Below are 19,730 nucleotides of genomic sequence, written 5' to 3'. Positions count from 1 at the left end.
CACTTTGTTGTGTCAGTGTATATTCACATCTGGCTCCTATATAGGCCTGAAACCAATACAAAACAGTCCCTCCACCACTGTGACGTTATGCCAATGTACTGTTTCATATAGATCGACAGGACAAGGGGAAGGGGGGGGGGGGCTCATTAGTCCTCCCCATAACCGGCCTTGCTTTTTTTAAATGTGAACAGCGAAGGTGAGGAAGTAAAGACTGCAGGGACACTTAAGAGATTTCTTCTGCAAAAAAAAAAAAAAAAGACTCCGCCGATCATCGCACACGTAGGGGTGTTCAAACAATAGTCCCTATTGTGATGATTCAGAAAGACAAACTCTGACATGCACAGACATAGCAGCTACATTTTTGCACATAGCACAGTGGGGGGAATGTGGATTTGTTTTGTAAGCTCCAGGTTAAATCTAACCATCTTTTGGCCATATATAGTCATAAAAGAAATCAAATCACATTCAATCACTTCTACAGAGAACACACTATCTGATGGATGTTTCCATTGTAAAGTGCGACCGAAATGTAAACAATTTTACTCTCAAAAGTTACATCATGAGGCACACTGGCAAAACCTGATAAGAACCAGCACAAAAGCTCCATCAAAAATTCTGCTTTTGCATGTTACATTATCATAATGCTTCAATTTGATTTGGGCTGTCACAGAGGTATCGAGGTACTGCCCTGCCCCATCACAATTTATTGGGGTGTTCCCTGCCTCTTTCTTAAAGTCACTTGGGGTAGGGTCCCGCACACCCTTGATCCTAATGAGCACAAGTTACAAAGATTGATCTTAAAATCTTTGCAAACAGTTTTTCATTCTAAGATGAAAAAAAAAATACACTTTTGGAATGAGATTATCATCAATAACATTCTGAAATGTAGCCTTTCATCTTTAATTGGGGAAAATAAGTATCCAAGCCAAACTGCTGCTAAGATGCAGGTGTAAAAGCTGAGGTGAAAAAGTCAAGGCTTAGAGTTGGCACCCTACGGTGAGTGGGGACCTCTGAGGCCTCTTACATCAAAGTTTAACGTCTACTCCTCAATCATATCTTGTTCAATTTGCGTGCATGTGCTGATGTATGAAAGCCAAATCTTTTTTAAAAAACAACTTTGACCCCGCTGCATATTCAACACACAACAGCTTCTAGTTGTGATTCCAATAATGTGTGTTGAGCCAAAGGTGAGGTGTGTGCAGCCAGACTGGCCTGCAGTCACTTGTAAATGGCCTCAGCTTCAACCCAAGTGGCAAATGGTCTTGAGTGGCATTCAAAACATCTGTGCAGCCAGACGTCTGGTGGCGAGATCCCAGAGAGCAGCCTGCACCAGCCCTGTTTGAACTGCACATCCAAATAGACTGCACTTATTGGAATGGCATGTAGCCGCTATTCTAAAGGGGGATCCTCTGCCATGCTTTGATGTCCACCACTGTGTCCAAAGCAGCCAAAGTGTTCCTCTATGCGCTCTGTTTTCCATTTGGAGGGAGATCTTTCAATTGTGGCAAGTGATTTTTGAAGTGAAGCAGACAAAGGAGAGATTTACATGGTTTAGACAGCTCCGCTGCATCTGGCCCAAATAAGACAGCAACTCAAGTTTGCTGCAGGTTTGCGGGCAAAATCAAGAGTTTATTGCTGCCTGCTAAATAATGAGCCCACCTTTAGCTTAATTGTTTAGCAATACTTTTACTTGAGAATGACAGCATTACATATAGTAGTGACTGTTTAAAGCACAGGTGTCAAACTCAAGGCCCGGGGGCCAGATATGGCCCACCACATCATTTTATGTGGCCCGCGAAGAAAAAATTGTGCATCAAATTCATGTGTCATTACTAGAATTGCAAATTGTCTTCACTTTTAATATCTTTTTTTTTAATATTTCACAAATTTTTACTCATCTGATTTGAAAACGAGTTATTTGTCAGTTTGTTTTGTAGCTTTTACTGTATATAATATGAGGTGCTCATACATTTATTTGGGTTGACAGTCATAATGGCCCTCTGAAAGAAGCTATGACTCCAATGCGGCCCGCGAAAAAAATGAGCTTGACACCCCTGGTTTAAAGTATACTAACATTTTGAGCCAGCACTTTTTACAATTAGTTTGAATTTCGTTTATATAATGTATTCTGTGTAAGGTATTGAAACATCTCTTCCTGTCCCACCCTGAATGCAAATGATCTGACTTCAAAGATGCCCAATTCTATTAGATCTGTCAACCCTCCATGTGTCACGTGTGCCTGAGCAGAGGCACGGTGCAACAATATAACACAGGGGCCAGCCTTTGTAGGCGACAAAAGAAAAAGTCTGTGAAAGGCTAATCACATTACTCACCATTTGTCTTCCTGAAGTGAAGTGTCACGGCATCCTCGGTGACACACAGGGCTGGGAAGCCTTGTGCTGTGTGAGCGCTCAGACTTCCTGTGAGTGCCTTCCTCTGCACAATCATCCGACGCCCCGGACCACCAAGGTCACACCAGGTTGATTTACGGCAGACGTCATTATGTCAGAGTAGTGGATGGTGTCAAGAATTCATTTGTAATGGGAAAAGCATGCAAAAAGAAAAGAAATATCTAAAAAAGTTATAAGTAAGGAAAAACTCAAATCCAAGGGTGGATTCAAGCCTAATAATGTCACTGCCAATACATGCATCATGATTATTATTAATCATTTCAATATTATCAGTACTATTGCATATGCGCCCATTCGTCCATTTTCTGCCACCTTTGGGCCCTCATTATGTTCGGAGCCTATTCCGGCTGACTGGGCGGCAGATGGGGTCAACCCCGAACGGGTAGCCAGCCAGTCGTGAGGCACATAAACAAACAAGCATTCACGCTCTCATTCACACCTACGGGCAATTTAGTCTTTAGTGGACCAAAATGCAGGTTTGTGGAATGTGGGAGGAAGCGGCAAGTAAACGGAGAAGATGCAAACTCTATACAGAGGGGCCGGTGCCTAGATTTGATCCCAGAACTTCAGAACTGTGAGGCAGATTCACGAACCACTTATTAGCCATGCTGACACTATAGTATATTTATATTGTATATATTACGATTACTGTTATTGGTGGATGAATGGCAGGAGTGAGTCATTGTTTAACCTAATGTTTCTTCCTAAAAACAAAATCATTCGGCACATCTCATGATGCATTGCTTCTCCTGGGAAAAGGCTGAGTTTTGATTAGCATTTCCTCAATTTGCCTATTTTTAAACTTATCAAAAATTCATTATGACTGTGAACACAGAAATGTATGATCATCTTGTATTTATCGCACATACAGTACACAACAAATTTATGCGTAACAAGTTTTGAAATCAGACCTATTTTATTTTATTTTTTTGAATATTTATCAAAGGAGGGATTGTTAACAAAAATGTTTGCAATCATCTGTGTTGTTAAAAGTGAAGACAATGTGAAAGAAACAAAGTCAATGTTCATGGTTGAAGACATTTTGAAAGAAATAAAGTCAACGTACATGGTGTGCATTAGCAGACCACAAATATTGATGTGGTGAGCCAGATTTATCCCCCAGGCCTTGCGTTTGACACCGACGCTCTATTTGCTTTATATCGTGATTGTAGTTTGCAGTCGTGCACAATTGTATTTTATTTTAAGTACAATGTATTTTCCAACCATGAATCTTGCGCACGGAAGTACACAAATATGGCACATTTGGTTTTTACATGACTACAAATCAGAGCACTAGTAATTAAATATCCAATAAAAAGTGCACATTGTCAGGCGGCACATGACTACCCTGCAATTACTATGCAGAAAGGAGCTGAAGCAACTACAAAAGAACAAGAAGAGAAAGAGGGAAAAGAAAAGGCACAAGAAAAAAAAGTAAGTATAGGTGATTTCTAAATTCTGCAAGGTTCCGAGTTGAGTTTGGCCATGAAGGGGCTGAAAGAGTTAATAGGCGGAGGGCGCCCATTGGGAGGCGGTGGAGGAGGGTGGGGGTGTATGGTATAAAAGTCACTCAAGAGCTCTTGAGACTTGAGTCAAACGTGCCATGGTAGTTTTGTTTTGAGCCCCTTCCTTCTGCCGGACACCTTGAGGCGAGAGACCCCCTTTCTGCTCGTACCCCCACCCTCCTCTTCCTCACCATTATGGGGGATTTTTTGAAGAGATCGGAACACGCGAGTGAGGACTCAAGAGGTCGAATGCATCTTTAGGAAACTTGTTTGGTTCCGATCCAAGCGGCTCTTGTTGCGTGGGCAAGCCGTCACATCGCGCACGATGCGGACAACTGTGGAAACGTTTCTTAAGTCGCCTTGAGGACGATCAAGTGAGAATTAAGGAGTTGATGCTGCAGCAGCAAGGCGATACGAACTGGATCCGAACCTGCAGATCCACACGTGTTTCACTCCAAGTGTAAACAGAATTGCTTTATTGAAGGAGAAGCCCGGCAGATCTGCATTAGTATTTTCTCTCCGAAGTAGATTTTGGAATTTTGGGGGACTGCGACGATCCGTTTCCCATCACTTTTTGCATTTCTGATTCCCGAAGTGGCTCCGAAGTGGTGTTGCGGCTCCTCGTCCCCGGCGGATCCGGAGATCGGAGCCTCTGCACCGGGCGGAGGCGGAGCCGCGGCGACCTCCGAGGCTCCCAAGGGCGGCCGCGTCAAGAGGATGGTGCGGCTGGCTGCAGAGCTCTTGCTGCTCCTGGGACTTCTCCTCCTTACCTTGCACATCACCGTGCTCCGGAGCAGCCCGTTGCCGCCGGCAAACGTCAGCCTCAGCCTGGATCAGAACGAGGTGAGTGGGGGTCGTCGCAGATGGGACTGATCAAATAGGAGAGTCTGTTGACACATGCACGGAAGCGAGGCTGTCCCGAGGGTGTCCCCTGGGGATGTCAGTCAGTCAGTGAGCACGCAGGGTCAGGGATCACCCCCGCCAACGCCAATGCAGACACACCCCCTGTTGTTGTATTGGGGGGTTAAATGCTTGCCACGGGCACTTCTCTGTCATCATGCACACATCACTGGCAACTTCTTGGATGATGAGCTGCACCTCCTGAGCTTGGGATGGTGGTGCACCGCAAAAGTGGTCAGGAACTGTGTGTGTGGTGTGTGCATTTTCTTCTTATTAGGAGTTGAATACAGTTTTTCAATGACATGCACACTCCATTAGGCGCCCCAACGGCACTGATTTTCTAATGGTCCGTACAACTTTTTAATATACATTACTGTAATTTCCATGCTTCCACCAGGTAGAATATATTGTTGTTTTAACAATCCTGTTTACTTGTTTATTTGCTTTTTGCAACATTTCTGAAAATGGAAATACAAAAATAATGCCTATACTTGCATTGTAGAAACAATGCGTGCCCTGATATATCATTATTATTATTATTATTATTATTATTGTTATTATTATTAAAGTATGAGGTCCTGGAGGAAAAAATAAGGGCAGATTTGGAAGCAGAGCAAATTAATATTTTCCAAAGTTTACTTGCACTTCTCATCAATTCTTCTCATCAATCACTTCTCAATCCTAAAAAAAATGTTAACCAGTGTACTTAGACACACAGGGAAGGTCTTTGTTTGTTTTGCAGTTTAGAGCATAACGACATGACCACACCAAATTTCACAAGAGGAACAATTGTCAACATATCACCTCCTAAGAGATGCTCTAATAGTTCAACTGCCTATTTTAATAGCAGTAGAAAGCACACATACTACAAATGAACCCCCAGTCCTGACCCAGAGGTTAAGACAGGTTTGGGATCAACAGGCTTTTTAGCGAGTGTTTCGCATCCTCCAGCTGCTTGTTGATATATATTTAGCCTGCAATCAAATAAATATTTTCTTCACGCCCCAGTGATGAATGGGTAACTTATAACCATCTGCTCCCACCATCACTCATAAAGGCGTAATTAGGAGTGAATGAATTAAAATAGCATTTCTTCTAACTTGTAGATGGTATTGGAACTTTACTGTACCATCACAGCAAGGCTATGTTCAGCTGGATGTGAAGACATGCAAAGCTGAGGAAATATTTCAAGAATGTGTGGAATATTTGACACACAGCCAACTGTTTGATTGGGCAGGCAGGGCGAGGACTTGGAGGGAGTACCCCCCACCTTGTAAAAAACTTTATAAATATAGAACACAAACTACTCAAATTCTCCTGAGATTGAATTTTCCTTAATTGTTCACACTAACATCCTCATTTTTAGCTGTGGGATATATGCTGTAGCTATATTTTAGGGCCCAGTACACCCCCCACTGTGTAGATATGCTCTAGTGGTCCACCACAGAGGGCAGTGATGTAATCTTTAAATGAAGCTTGTCACAACCCAGGAGGTGCATTGTCATTCCAAGGTGTCAGATTTAAAATGCCATTCATAGACGCACGAATGACAGAATGTGGTTCTGTGCAACTGAAGGGATGCACTTTAAAATGAAGACCCACATAGGGTAGAATTGTTTCTCAGTTACTTCATTGGATTACTCTCAAGGACTAGCCGAGTTATACTAAAGGGACAAGTTCAGAGAAAATAGCCCTGCTGTTAGACCAATGAATTCTAACTAAACCTCAACAGACTAGGAGCTGTTGTCTCTCACAAGTCTTGGTCAAATCTCACGCTCTTGTGAGTCTAAACAAAGAACAGGTATCATGGCGGCGCCAGAGCAGCATGTCTTCAAGACGGATCGTTTGGTGACTTTTTGCATTCATCAAGAACAGTGACAATATGGAGAGAGGGCTCAGGCCATTTGTTAAATATACTGTGTTGCTATAAAATTCATCGATGCGGTAGCACACAACTCCGGCAGTGCATCATGATGTGAATCTATTAGAATGAAACGTAAACTATTGTATCAGGAGTTGCAATGTAATTTGTATTGATTTTTTGATTATTCATACACGTGTAAACAAAGAATGACTCGTGCGACAGGCCGTTTTGTTTTCCGCCGACGTGAGTGCAGTGTTGAGAAGCATCTGGCACAATGTGCAACTGCCTTCATTTCCTGCCAGCCTCCTGGGGGGAGGGGGGGGGGGGTGGACCCCTGACTTGTTCCCAATTGAAAATGGAGTCATGCCCCTTTAAGCAGCCGTCACAAAAGTGAAAAAACGGGAAGCGGGAAAAGAACAGGAGCGAGAGTAAAGGGTTGTGCGGGGAGGGTGGCTTGTGTGTGCTTGTGTTCATTCAAGGCTTTTGAGAGGAGGGGGTGACACCATGGGGGGCCCAGATGAACTGAGGGACTGTGTGTCACTTTTGATCTCCAAATTAAAGTGCATAGCTCATTGAAGACGATTGCACGGGAGTGATGGCAAGTGGAACGCAGCCTGACTTTTTTTTTTTTTTTTTTTACTGCTTTTAATATGCTTCTGACTCTGAACTATATTAAAAGCCAAATGAGAAAACAGCATGTTTTTCCCTCTCAACTTCCAGTGAGGCTCATATGGAAAAGAGAGGTGCTTATTTTGACACTATCAGGAAGTGATGGAGTTACACAACTCAGACGTAATTCCTTTCTCATGACTAATTCTCTCATATTTTCCAACTATGGGTTTTTGGCTGCTCATTTGCTGAACTACTCAATGTGTATGTAATTTGAGCACAAAACAATCTGGTTGGACCTTCACACTGCATGCTGATATAGAGCTGATATTCACTAGCCTCTTTATTGTTTTAATATTAAAATATTTATAAGATGTAAAACTTTAATACTACTAAAAATAAAATCAATAATGAAGGTGTCAGAAGGTATAGCACTTCTTCAATGGACATGGAATTAACTAAGCCAAGATTTACTGTTTTTATTGCTTAGTGTATACATAGATGCTTATGCTTCCAGTCAGACGGGTGAGTCTTTAGTTTATACTGTCGATGTGTAAGATATTCATTGTTCTTCGAGTTTTTACAAATTGCATTAACAAGTATGCCCTAAGAGCTTAGTTTACTGTTGGCAAAATAGTTGAGGAGCCATGCATAAATCAAATTGTATTAGGGTATTAAAGCTAAAGAGTGAATGGTTGCAATAGTGGAATATTTGAAAGTTTGACATGAGATCATCTAAATTGGAGTTGGGATTAGATCATCTGTATGCCACGTGTAGCACAGAATGTTCGTTTGGATCAGATTACACAGTTCATGAAAGCTTTACCCTACAAACACTCTTTACTCTTGAAATGTTCTATAATAAACAAACATAAAAATGAATGAAATATTTGTAAGAATTTTGAACCTTTACTGCCTATCTATTTAAAATAAGACTGGTTTTGATGGATTTATTTCCCTTGTCGTCTTCGCATTCACATTCAAGTTACATGTACATTTATAATTCTTCCATGTTGTGCAGCAGTACCTAGTCACGCCCAGAGTTGGACACAAACAGCTCCACTGGAGGCTATTGTGGAGACCACAATGTGGCTAAGCTGACACTTTGTCTGTGACTGGCCACCGCAACCGTACAGCACTGTCGCCGTGTTCCATTGCCTCAAACCCAGCCACACAAACAGTGGTGTGGAAGAAATGGAGCGTGAACAAAGATAACACAACAAACGATCAGTGGTGATTTCATGGCAATATTTCATACTTCCTTATCTACGACTGCTGACTTTGTCAGACTGTGTGAGTAATTGCCGTCCTTATGCGTTGATTTCACTCGCATATATAGTACACTCCCAGACACGACAGAAGAACCAAAATGAATGCTCCTTTGGCTCCAAGAAACCCAAAGTAATGATTTTGCGATGTTTGCTTTGGGTTGTCTGCGCAGACACTGCAATGGAAAACCATCAGTTGCACACAAGTTGGTCTTTCAGCCAGCATCGGAGCGTGCTATATATGTGAGGACTGCATATTACTGTGTTAAAATATCAACATTCGCTGTCTGTTAAAACTGGATAAGCATTCGGTCCAAAAGACACTGAAAGCAGTTGTTAGACAGATGATTTAGGCTGATTATGTTTTGGCTAAAGCAGGAGACAGTTTCTGGCTCCACTGTTTGGAGCTCACACCGTTGAGAGAGATTTATGGCAGAGGTAATGTCCACATGAATGTCTTGTCAACATGGGAGATCATCCTAATATTGTTGGATGTGCACACGCCAAGTCACATACTCTGAAGTTGTTATTCTCATTCACACCTGACATTTAAAGGATTGTAAAACTGTCATGTATCAGGGTTTCACAAACCAACAATAAAATACTTTCCTTCCTCCCTTTTGGCAGAACATCATCCACGCAAAAAGCAGCTCGTTGGGCCAACTGACTCCCGAAGGCTCCTGGCGGACCGGTGCAGAGCGTCGTCGCTTTACCCATCGGTCCTCTGCCCTGCCGTGGGCGCAAGACGCTGGCAGTAATATCCATAAAGATGGCCCTGAAGCCTTCATCCTGGATCTGCAGAATTTCCCTGACCTCTCCAAAGCTGATATCAATGGGCAGAATCCCAACATACAGGTGACCATGTGTGACTGTGCACCTGCCCCGCTGCTTTCATGTTTTCACTGACTCGTAAGACATGGCTACTCAAGCAGTCAGGACAGGAAGAGCGAGCAGGAAGATGGAGAATACTTTGGTGCACATCGCTAACCCCCCTTTCTTTCATGCCCTCATCAGCCTTCTCCGCTATCCCATTTCCTGGGATGTAGTGAAGCTTAGGGTATACTTTGAGGTCTCACGTCCATCATAATAACGATTGAAAGGCAGACATTTGCCAGCAATGCCCCACTGCTCAGCCTGATGCAGGAATACAGCTGGCGGCTTATGTAAATTTGTGGTGAGCCCTCATCCATAAGTTCCTCTGCACGCAGATGGCCAGCTAACCACCGCTATGTTTAAATGATTCTCCTGTTTTAATCTAGCAAGGGGGTCCCTTCATTTCTGCGAGTATCGGCGCTAAATCCCAGGACGAACAAAGTGTATTAACATCTCAAGATGTGGGAAGAGTGAGGAGCCACCAATTGAGCAAGGGCGTGAGGCTGTGGGAGAAGAAGGGGAGGAGGCGGGGGTCTTTGATCCCGGGATTCATCTGGCTTTCATGGTCTGGAGGAGGCTGAGGAGCCCTTTGAACTTTGTGTTTAGGTGGAGAGAGCCAGTGAGGTGGGAGGGTGGCTGAGGGGCAGGGGTGCTGGTCCTGGCTCATCTGGGAGGCACATGTGTTTGTACAGAAAGGGGGGAGGGAGGGAGGGTTGGGGGTAGAGGACATGGTCACCTCTTTGCACCCAGTTGACCCGTTTGGTCAAAGAGAAGATTTAATAAGATTTGCATCATGGGAAATTACATATGCTACAATCTCAAAGGACAATCAGGGAGTGGTAGCGACAAGCCTTAATATTCATCCACCAATGTTCTTGAAACAGCATCTGTCAGATGCCAAATTTCCTACAGACTGAGCCTCTGTCACCCCCAATAAAACAAGTAGCCTGCATGACTCTGAAACTGCCTTTCTTCTTTTTATGGAAGGTGACGATTGAGGTTGTGGATGGATTGGAGGCACACGAGCCAGAAAAAGGCCACCGCAAAGAGAATAAACCCAACTGGGCTTCTCCGAACTGGAGAAACTGGTGGCCTCGCACGTCCTCTGGCACTCATCAAGAGCAGGAGCAGGATCGCTCCTTCGGAAGCGACGGTGAGGACAGCAACTTCCTGAGGCCGCCGGTGGACTGGGACCGGAGAGGAGGCACAGGAGACAGAGGCAAACCCCAAACGGAATATGGTGAGCACAGCAGCGGCTCCGACTGAATATTTACAGTAAAGTTCATGGTCTAGCGTGTCCACATTTGTACACGGTTTGATGTAAGATCTATAATTTACAGATTTGCTGATTCAGGCTGTCACTATAACAAGTGCTGCTATCCCCAGACAGGTTTTTGGCAGCTCTTGCTCGAAACCTTTTAACACTATTTTATGAGACAGATTCCTCAATGGTGTCGAGCTCGCTAGGTGACACAATTTAAATGCTTCTTAACATCAAAGTTGAGCAGCAGGAATGATTGCCAAAAGCACAGTTGGGCCGTCTCACCACTCTCACAGCGCTCTCCAAGTGTAACCCCGCACATAAATCAGATGTGGAAGAATTTACACTCACTGTCGTACAGTGTGCGCGCAGTCCGAGTCGTAGCATGCCCAAACCAATGCGGTGGAACAGGAATGTGGCTGCTGTGGAAAATGTCACTTTATCCACTCTCACTTTTACTTAAGCGGTTAGCCGTGCGACTTTATAGTGTTTTTCCTGTCAAACCCATGTCCATGTCTAATGTTTCTGGCTTATCACTGCGGTCGACTTTCATTTATCCTTTTCTTAGTACTACACCAATAGGCGATAGGGAACTGTCCGATCGTCTTTACTGTCTGGGATTTAAAGTCAGGAATCAGAATTATGACGTCAGTGAAGATCAATTTCTGTGAATTGTGTCTCATGGAGCAGATTAATTAGGCACTGCTCCAGGATTTTTTTCTTTCCTGTTGCTAAAGGAGGGCCTGACTGATAAATCGGTGGAGCAGAGAAACTAATTCATACTTTAGAATATCAAATAAAATACTGGAGGGGCTTAACTGGGGCTATACAGATTTTGACGGTGTGTAGCACCACCTAGCCTCGGTGTAGATGGTCCTGTCCTGTGAATCTTGTGTTTCGGTGCCTTGCTTGAGCGCCACTCAACAGCACTCTGGAACGAAATAGCATTCTTTTAGCAACATGTCGCTGGTTCAGAATTTCGGAGTTATTACATTAGTTTTCGAATGCAGTCTTGGGTCTCATTTGCTGTTGGGTTCCAATATATTCCATAGAATGGGAAAGGGAGCATTAGGTGTCTATCTGTTGATAATGAGTGACAGATGGCAAGGGGTGGGGGATGTAGTCTATAAGAGGGTTTGGACCTTAGCCAGAAATACTTCCGTCCCAACATGCCCACATTAATTCTACTCATTGATGGAGCGCTGCTTTCCAGACAGGCATGTCAGTGAGATCTGTGTTTGCATGCGGTTGTGCAGATGGGCTCAGGCAGTCGACGAGCTGAGTGTAACTATTTCCATGTATGCCCATTAGCGCCATGTGCTCAACAATAATTAGACTAAAAGAGGATTTCTTGCCAATTCACTTTCCATTTTCAATCGGATGAATTACGGATAGAGCAACTAAATGGTGTCCAGGGTTTGCCAATACTAATATTTATAATATTTGGAAGCGCAGCACTAAATGTCTTAAATCATTGGTGGAATTTGCTAAATGTAAGGCCGTTCCTGTTACGTAGTGAACACACATACACACTGTTCAATGCCTTTGCATTATTTAACAATTATCTTTTCTCTAATTCAGACTACATGGATGGAGAGGGGGACTGGAGTAACTGGTCACTGTGCAGTGTCACCTGTGGAAATGGCAACCAGAAAAGAACCAGGTCTTGTGGTTACGCCTGTACGGCTACGGAGTCCAGAACTTGTGATATGCCAAACTGCCCCGGTAAATACTTGAAGTTGGCATCCTAGGACTGACTTATTAACATAACTTTAATCTAACGTAGACCGAGTGATGTTTGATATAACTTAGACTGATGGCCATTGTTTTCCAAAGTAAAAGCAGATGTTTGCAAATGTCTTATTTTGATTAAACACAAAATATAAACCAGTCTGCTTTCATGAAGGACTAGAGAAATCAGAGAATGATTACTTTTGAGATGTCTTTAAATGATTCCTCGATTATTAAAATGAGGGGCAATTCATTTGATAATTGGTCAGTTTTTGATTAATAATAATTAATCATAATTCATTTTGACAGCTGTACTTCCGTGTCCTCAAATTACAATGAATCTCTCAAAAGCGAGTACAGTACATTTTAAAATAAATTATTATTATTTAACTCTTGTATTGTCTGTCTTTACATTGCACCTAATGCTGGAGTCAATAGAAAATCTGTTCCACTCTTCTCTCAGGAATTGAGGATGCCTTCAAGACAGCAGCGACTGAAGTGAGCCTGCTTGCCGGAACAGATGATTTCAATGCGACCGAGCTCTTTGGTGTTGGTATGTTTCTCTTTACTTTTTTTAGTACCCTCCACCATCATTCATTGAAATGTTCCCAGTCTGTCAAAAGCACTTCATCAATCCACGGTTGTGGTCCTACACTAACATTATCTCTACTTATTGTTTCTATCTTCCAATGCTGGAACACAATTTAGCATTTTAAAGTGTCTCCATATCTTGTAGACACAGACAGCTGTGAGCGATGGATGAATTGCAAGAGTGACTTCTTGAAGAAATACTTGACTAAGGTGGCCAACGACCTTCCCAGCTGCCCTTGTTCGTACCCGACCGAGGTGGCGTACAGCACTGCCAATGTGCACGACGCTCCGTCACACAGAAATTTCCGCTGGAAAGATGCCAGCGGGCCAAAAGAGAAACTGGACATCTACAAGCCCACGGCCCGCTACTGTATCCGCTCCATGCTGACACTGGAGTCCACCACACTGGCCGCACAGCACTGTTGCTACGACGACAGCATGAAGCTCATCACACGAGGCAAAGGTGCCGGAACACCCAATCTTATCAGTACAGAGTTTTCGGCTGACCTGCACTACAAAGTGGACATTCTGCCCTGGATCATATGCAAAGGAGACTGGAGTCGCTATAACCAGGCCAGACCACCAAACAATGGGCAAAAGTGTCGTGACAACCCTCAGGAAGAGGATTACTACAAGCAGTTTGAAGAAGCAAGGGAATTCTAGCCTTGAATTTAGATAGAACTCCATTTTGGATTGTCTCACACATTGAGGCTCCGAGGAAAAGACTTACTGGTCCTTTGACGTAAGACGCCCTACAATGCGTGACAAAAATTTTATTTAAACCTTCGAATGATGTGCCATGTTAAGATCTTTTTCAAATATACCTCTATAATAGTTGGGATACTTTCAATGTCCATTCCATTTTTCAGTAAAGGGAGTCTATTCTTAAAGGGAAAAATAATAGTAGCTTAGATATTTTGAAGGTTTGTCCAAAGATTGTGTACGTGTGGTATCTGTGATTGTACAAGGGAATCTTTCAGGACTGCCTTGACTGAGTGCTCGGATTCGGTAAAATACTTTTACCATTTTGTCACTGGTAAATATCCAGGTTCTCATCTCATGTAAGCTTGTGAATATGTTTATGTAAGCATGCACATTGCAGCTATAATTTGTGACTGTGCCCGCTGTCTTTCTGAGGAAGACCTTCATTGTAAAAAGGATGCATTGTCTCTGTAAAGTATTTATTTTAGAAGTCTATTTCTGAATTGGTCATCTATGACTATCACCAGTTCACAAATGGCTGAATTTGAGACTCCTCTCGCTCTAATCTTGCCCAAGGTTCTGTCTTGAATTTTGAAATAAACCATAATAGGGAGTCAAGAAAGTGAGTGGATGCGATACTATGATAAAATAATTGCCAGATTATAAATCTATAAATAAAACTATAAAATGTTGATGCTTGTCTTTTGTGTTTTTTACTCATTGGCCCTGCAGTGACTGGTCTTGAAAAAGTATTCATACCGCTTTTGCACATTATGCATGGACAACCACAAACCAGTGTAAAGTGACTGTGTGTTCTTTAACATTTATTTTATGTACAACCGATAGTACCGTATTTTCCGCACTATAAGGCGCACCTAAAAACCTCCAATTTTCTCAAAAGCCTTATAATCAGGTACGCCTTATATATGGAGCAATATTGAGCCACTACAGCAGGTGTGTCCAAAGTCCAGCCTGCGGGCCAAATGTATATATCTTATATATGGACAAAGTTTTAAAACGGGCCATTCATTGAAGGTGCGCCTTATAATCCGGTGTGCCTTATATATGGACAAAATTTTAAAATGGGCCATTCATTGAAGGTGCACTTTATAATCCGGTGCGCCTTATAGTGCGGAAAATACAGTAAATTACATGCAAGGAATTTGGTGAATTCTGAAGGGAGCTGATTGCACTGGATTGTATTTAGGGGTATTAGTACAGAGGGCTGAATACAAATGCATAGCACACTTTTTACATTTATATTTGATCAATTTTGTTCCACTTCACAATCATGTGCTACTGGGTATTGCATATTATATTGTATCCCAACGAAATACATACAATTAAACACAAAAAAACACACGCACACATCAAGGGTCATGAATAATTTTCAAGGACAGCCCAACTGAATTTCTGATTCCCTCTGCTCCCAGAAATTAACACAAGCTTTCATTTTGCAACGAAAGGGCTCTATCGTCTCTACTTCGCCAAAAGGATCAAAACATTGCAAAGGGCTTTCATCTGTTTGATCCACTGCAACACACGAGTCCCTCCTTTTGATAGGATTTCTTTCAAGGCTTGACTACTGAAAGACTCTCTTGAATTATATTTGTCTTTGGAGTTTCGTCACATTCCGGTATAATTTTTGCAGCACGCATGCACACACAGTGCAGCCTGTCTATAGTAGGGACCTCTGAACATCTGCAGCCATTGTCACACAGAGGCAGCCATTCATGGCATGCTCATTCCTCCACTTCACTGTACGCCACAGTTGGCCAAGTACACGGCTCGTGGTTTAGTACCGGATCGCGCACTTGTACTTCCACTGCTCCAAAACTCCTCAATGTGCACCACTTGACCACAGATATCTATCAGCATTGCATCTTTTCTAATTATAATTGAGATGTAATTTTCACGAGCTTTTTGTAGTATCATCATACTCAAAGCCGGAAAAGTATTCTTTTTATGTGTCCTGTCCTCCTCAGTTACCGGACCGTTTGAGGCTAAGATTACAGTACACTGCCTGGATTGTTATCTATAGCAGGCCATCTGCTGCACAGGCCATTAAGCGCTAACATGTTTGTCTTTATTTAGAAATATACTCACTGGCCACAATATTAGGTACAACTGTACAATCCAATACAAAAGATACTTTTTTTTAGAATAATGCACTTTGATTTACATTGTGAGAGTGTCAAATAAGTTAAAATTTTTAATGGTTGTTAATTCGCAAGTTAACTGGACTCATGCTGAGGTGTATTCTAATAGTTTCGGTTACCCCAAATCGAGCGTCCAAGTATTAAACGGCTCGTTCAAACATTTTTAGTCGCCGTTCTACATGCACCACTGCAAAGTACGACCACAATAATAAAAGCTGTTAAATAAAATCCTCACTCACACTGGCAACAATTTGTGCATTGCATCTCATATGCCCAAATGTTAACATGTAATTTGGTGAAATAAAAAAAGATTCCACTACAGAGCCATTGGACTCACTTGAACATATTGTGTTAAACTGGTAATGTTACGAAACACTTTTATGATGATTTGTTTTATTGGACAGCCCCTTTGGGCCCCTGCAAATCCTCTCCAGACGGACACCACTCATGTCAAAGAACGGCTATAACTCTGACATAACTTCAAAACCCTGCCAGTTCACGCCAAATGACATGTGAAAAAACTAACAACAATCATTGAAATAAACCATCGAACAATGAAAAGGGCATGGTTCACAGCTACACAGGCTATGTTAAAAACCAGAGAGGAAACTTGCTGCTCTGGGTTGTGGGGTGTCACCGGAGGCTGATACTATTTTGAGGATACTTCTCTCGACATTTCAAAGGAATCAAAGCACCATATTAGTGGTATAGTGTTAAGCATCTGAAAGGGCTTATTAAAAATACCAAGAAATGATTGTTGGTCTTTTGCCCTCTATTTCTGTAGAGACTCAAAAGATGTCCAACATTCAGTTTTTTCTCCTTTATTTTTCGCAAGGGAAAACAAAATCAAAGCCAAATTTTTCAGCTCATTTCACAAGTAGAAACTAGCTTTTAAGTGTCCCGATGCTTTCTTTGTGCCTGGTTGAGTTCAACATTGGGGTTCTTGTAAACTAGGGTATGACTCAAAAAGCAACTAATTATGGAGCTGTGTCATTTTTATCCTCTCACACTCCCTTTGCTCTTTTGTGGATGCATCTGGACCACAAAAACACCAGCATAAATGAAAAGGTCTGTCTTCCAATCTGGGATATCTGATCGGGAACGTCCTCTATTCATTCTGACTGAGCAGCACAACATGGGTGGGGTCAGTTGCTTGGATAGAAGGTGAGAACAGCTGAATAAACAGGTCAAGCCGTGGTGGTGTGAAAGAGCACAGTGACATGATCCGTCTGTCTCTTGATTGGCTCCGTCGCGCCATTTTCACAAGTACATTTTCGACTCAAAACTGTTGTTTTGGCCGTTCATTTAGATGACGGCAGCGTTTTTGGAGCCTTAAGGCACACCCGCACTGCATTACTGAGACTTTCCCGAATTTGTGGCTTATTCAAAGTCATTTTGTTTATGTCTGTCGTACAAGGTGGTGGGTTCTCATTAATAACTGGCAGAAGGAATCATCATTGCATAGCGTCGTCTGTGCTTTTAATGCAAGGTCACCACACCACTTTTTGTCCCATGTCATTTATATGCATGGGCTACATAGTGTTATATATATGGTGTTGCATTAGGAAGTTGGTGAAAGACCAACGATAGGCAGGACATCCATGTAACGGGACATTCAGTAATTTTGTCAGGTCTGGGGGAACAAGTGAATTGTTTTCACATCGTCAAAACATTCTTGTTTTTACGAGCTTGGCAAGACAGACCAATACTGGTACACCATTGAGTCTGGCTTGCCAGGCTATGTTTTTACTAGGCTGTTGGATGATATTGACATGCCTGTAAAATCTAAATATACAACCTCAACAATTAGGATATCAAGAAAAAATTGAAACATTTTTGTCAATCATTTCAGGAAGTGAAACCAAGACATTACTTTAAACAGTATACATTTCACAGAGCAAAATATTTCAAGTCTTGCGAGTAGAAAATTTTGTCCAGCTAGGTAAAGATTGTTAAAAAATGCAACGTCTCAATAATATTAGATTACACAATAAAAAATGATATATCGAAAAGTATCTTAATTTATATGCACTCAACATTTGGTTGGGTCTCCTCTTGGATGAATTACTTTTAGATGTACCGTGCTTGAATCCGAATGCATTCCTTCTTAAGCAAATGAAAACCTAAAATCCACCGTGCTTGAAAATAATTGAATACATTTTAGCCTACCATATAGACCGCAGGTGTCAAACTCAAGGCTCAATTTTGACCAGCCAGCCCGTACGACATGAATGTTGCCCATGTGTGTTGATGTGAAACAGTGACAAGGAGGTTGGCATCCCTGAGGTGAGAGATTTTGGGCAGGGGTGAAGCAGCGTGAGCACGTAAGGCGAATGGCAGTGATTCATTGTGTCAGTGGGCTTTGGCATGTGAGGACAGCAGCCTGGCCCGCTGCCTTTGATCTTTATTTGCTCCACCGTCTGTTTTGCATTTGAGAGCCTTGCCGAGCAGCAGGCATTGGATACACCTTGAATGGCTCAGGACTTTGTCCACTTTTTAAAGATCCAGGATCCCTTTTCAAAGCAAAAGGGGATTGAGGGCAGTGAAAGTTCATGCTTGAAGGGCAAGGTTTCCAAGATGAATTTGCTTGAGGGTCTCTCGGCAACGCAGATTAGCTCTGATGAAAAGTGGGCGCTCTGTAATAGCCCATAATCAAGCTAATGGTGACTGGTGTGAGTGTGGGTGAGGGGCAAAGTAACAACCGTCTCTTTTAGATGGACTTGCAGGATCAAACCAGGGTCAGAAGGCTGGAGAGGAAACACAAACACATTTCTGACACTTCTTCTGACCGGTCAGCTACATTTTGAATGTCAGTGATCTCACAGGAGTGCGAGTTCTTACACTTTCGAACCGAATTGCCAGTGGATGAAGTAAATGTTAGCATTTTCCTAATTGTAGAATGCAGAAAGTGAAATAAAAAAATATTTGCAGCCAAAATCTCATCCAACTGCACATTATAATAATTACTTTTTATTGAAAGCATGGATGCATCAATGCCGATACCAACACAGGTACCATTATTGCATGTTTCGACAATATCGATACTTATAAAAACTCTCCAGAACTACAACACTAACCTGAGTGCTTGTGGAAATACTCGAAGGACATGGATGGTGACACTTTTAGGATATTGCAGATTATGCTCTGTAAACAACCTGGGTAGAAACGCAGTATGCTGCCTACAAGAGCAAAGCTTTGTTTTAACATGGACGTGTCTCGATTAGGTTTTCATATTGTGTTTGTGTATTGTATTTTACCTTATAATCCCATTTTTTAAATTTTATGGCATTTATTCACTTTGTTGTCAGGCGGTGCTGCAGGAAATGCACATTTACCTCCTTATGGTGCCCCCTAATGTGCAGACTGAGGCACCACGTAGCTGAAATGCCTTGTGTCACGGGATGTATTTTAAGAACATACAGTTGGATGTTAAAATGTCAGTAATGACAACTTCTTAGTCTTAAAAGTGTTGTACTTGAATGAAATGTACATCAAGAAAATATTGTATTTTTTGTTTGTGAACAATAATTAATAAATCTAATTTGTATCAAATGTGAGAGAATGATTTTCCCAAGTATCAGTACTTGGTATCGGTGACTACTCAAATGTTAAGCACTTTTAGTCAATCGAAAACAAGTGGCACATTCAAAGTTGGCAACTAGACTGATGTATTGTCTGTAAAGCTGTTATCAGAATACTGGTTGAAAATTCTTTGAAAACCGTAAAGAACAGGGAAAAAATATACGTTTGGAACTTTGACCCCATCAAACTCATGGGGATCTTCAATCTGATATCCTTTGAAGTTTTAAATGTTTTGGCTTCGACACTTCACGATAAGTCCTTAAAATTTGTAGGC

At 42.1% G+C, this 19,730-nt stretch overlaps 1 protein-coding gene across 1 annotated transcript; it reads left to right on the top strand.

Moving 5' to 3' along the window:
- Window positions 1–3,987: 3,987 nt before the first annotated feature.
- ism1 (isthmin 1) lies at window positions 3,988–14,407 on the top strand. Its single transcript, XM_037272003.1, has 6 exons — window positions 3,988–4,759; window positions 9,185–9,412; window positions 10,418–10,670; window positions 12,273–12,416; window positions 12,886–12,975; window positions 13,159–14,407. Exons 1-6 carry the CDS (start codon window positions 4,634–4,636, stop codon window positions 13,674–13,676), a joined length of 1,359 nt encoding a protein of 452 aa, XP_037127898.1. The 5' UTR covers window positions 3,988–4,633; the 3' UTR covers window positions 13,677–14,407.
- Window positions 14,408–19,730: the final 5,323 nt, after the last annotated feature.

The sequence above is a fragment of the Syngnathus acus genome, chromosome 15, assembly GCF_901709675.1.
Source record: "Syngnathus acus chromosome 15, fSynAcu1.2, whole genome shotgun sequence".
Classification (NCBI taxonomy): domain Eukaryota; kingdom Metazoa; phylum Chordata; class Actinopteri; order Syngnathiformes; family Syngnathidae; genus Syngnathus; species Syngnathus acus.
The sequence above is the reverse complement of the archived record's forward strand: the minus strand, read 5'-3'. Positions and strand labels throughout refer to the sequence as shown.

Bases quoted from the DNA above. Each gene is read 5' to 3' on its own strand.
- ism1 (XM_037272003.1), top strand. From the start codon at position 4,634: ATGGTGCGGCTGGCTGCAGAGCTCTTGCTGCTCCTGGGACTTCTCCTC. The intron at 9,413-10,417 runs GTGACCATGTGT...TTTTTATGGAAG, and splicing joins GGCAGAATCCCAACATACAG to GTGACGATTGAGGTTGTGGA. The intron at 10,671-12,272 runs GTGAGCACAGCA...TCTCTAATTCAG, and splicing joins CAAACCCCAAACGGAATATG to ACTACATGGATGGAGAGGGG.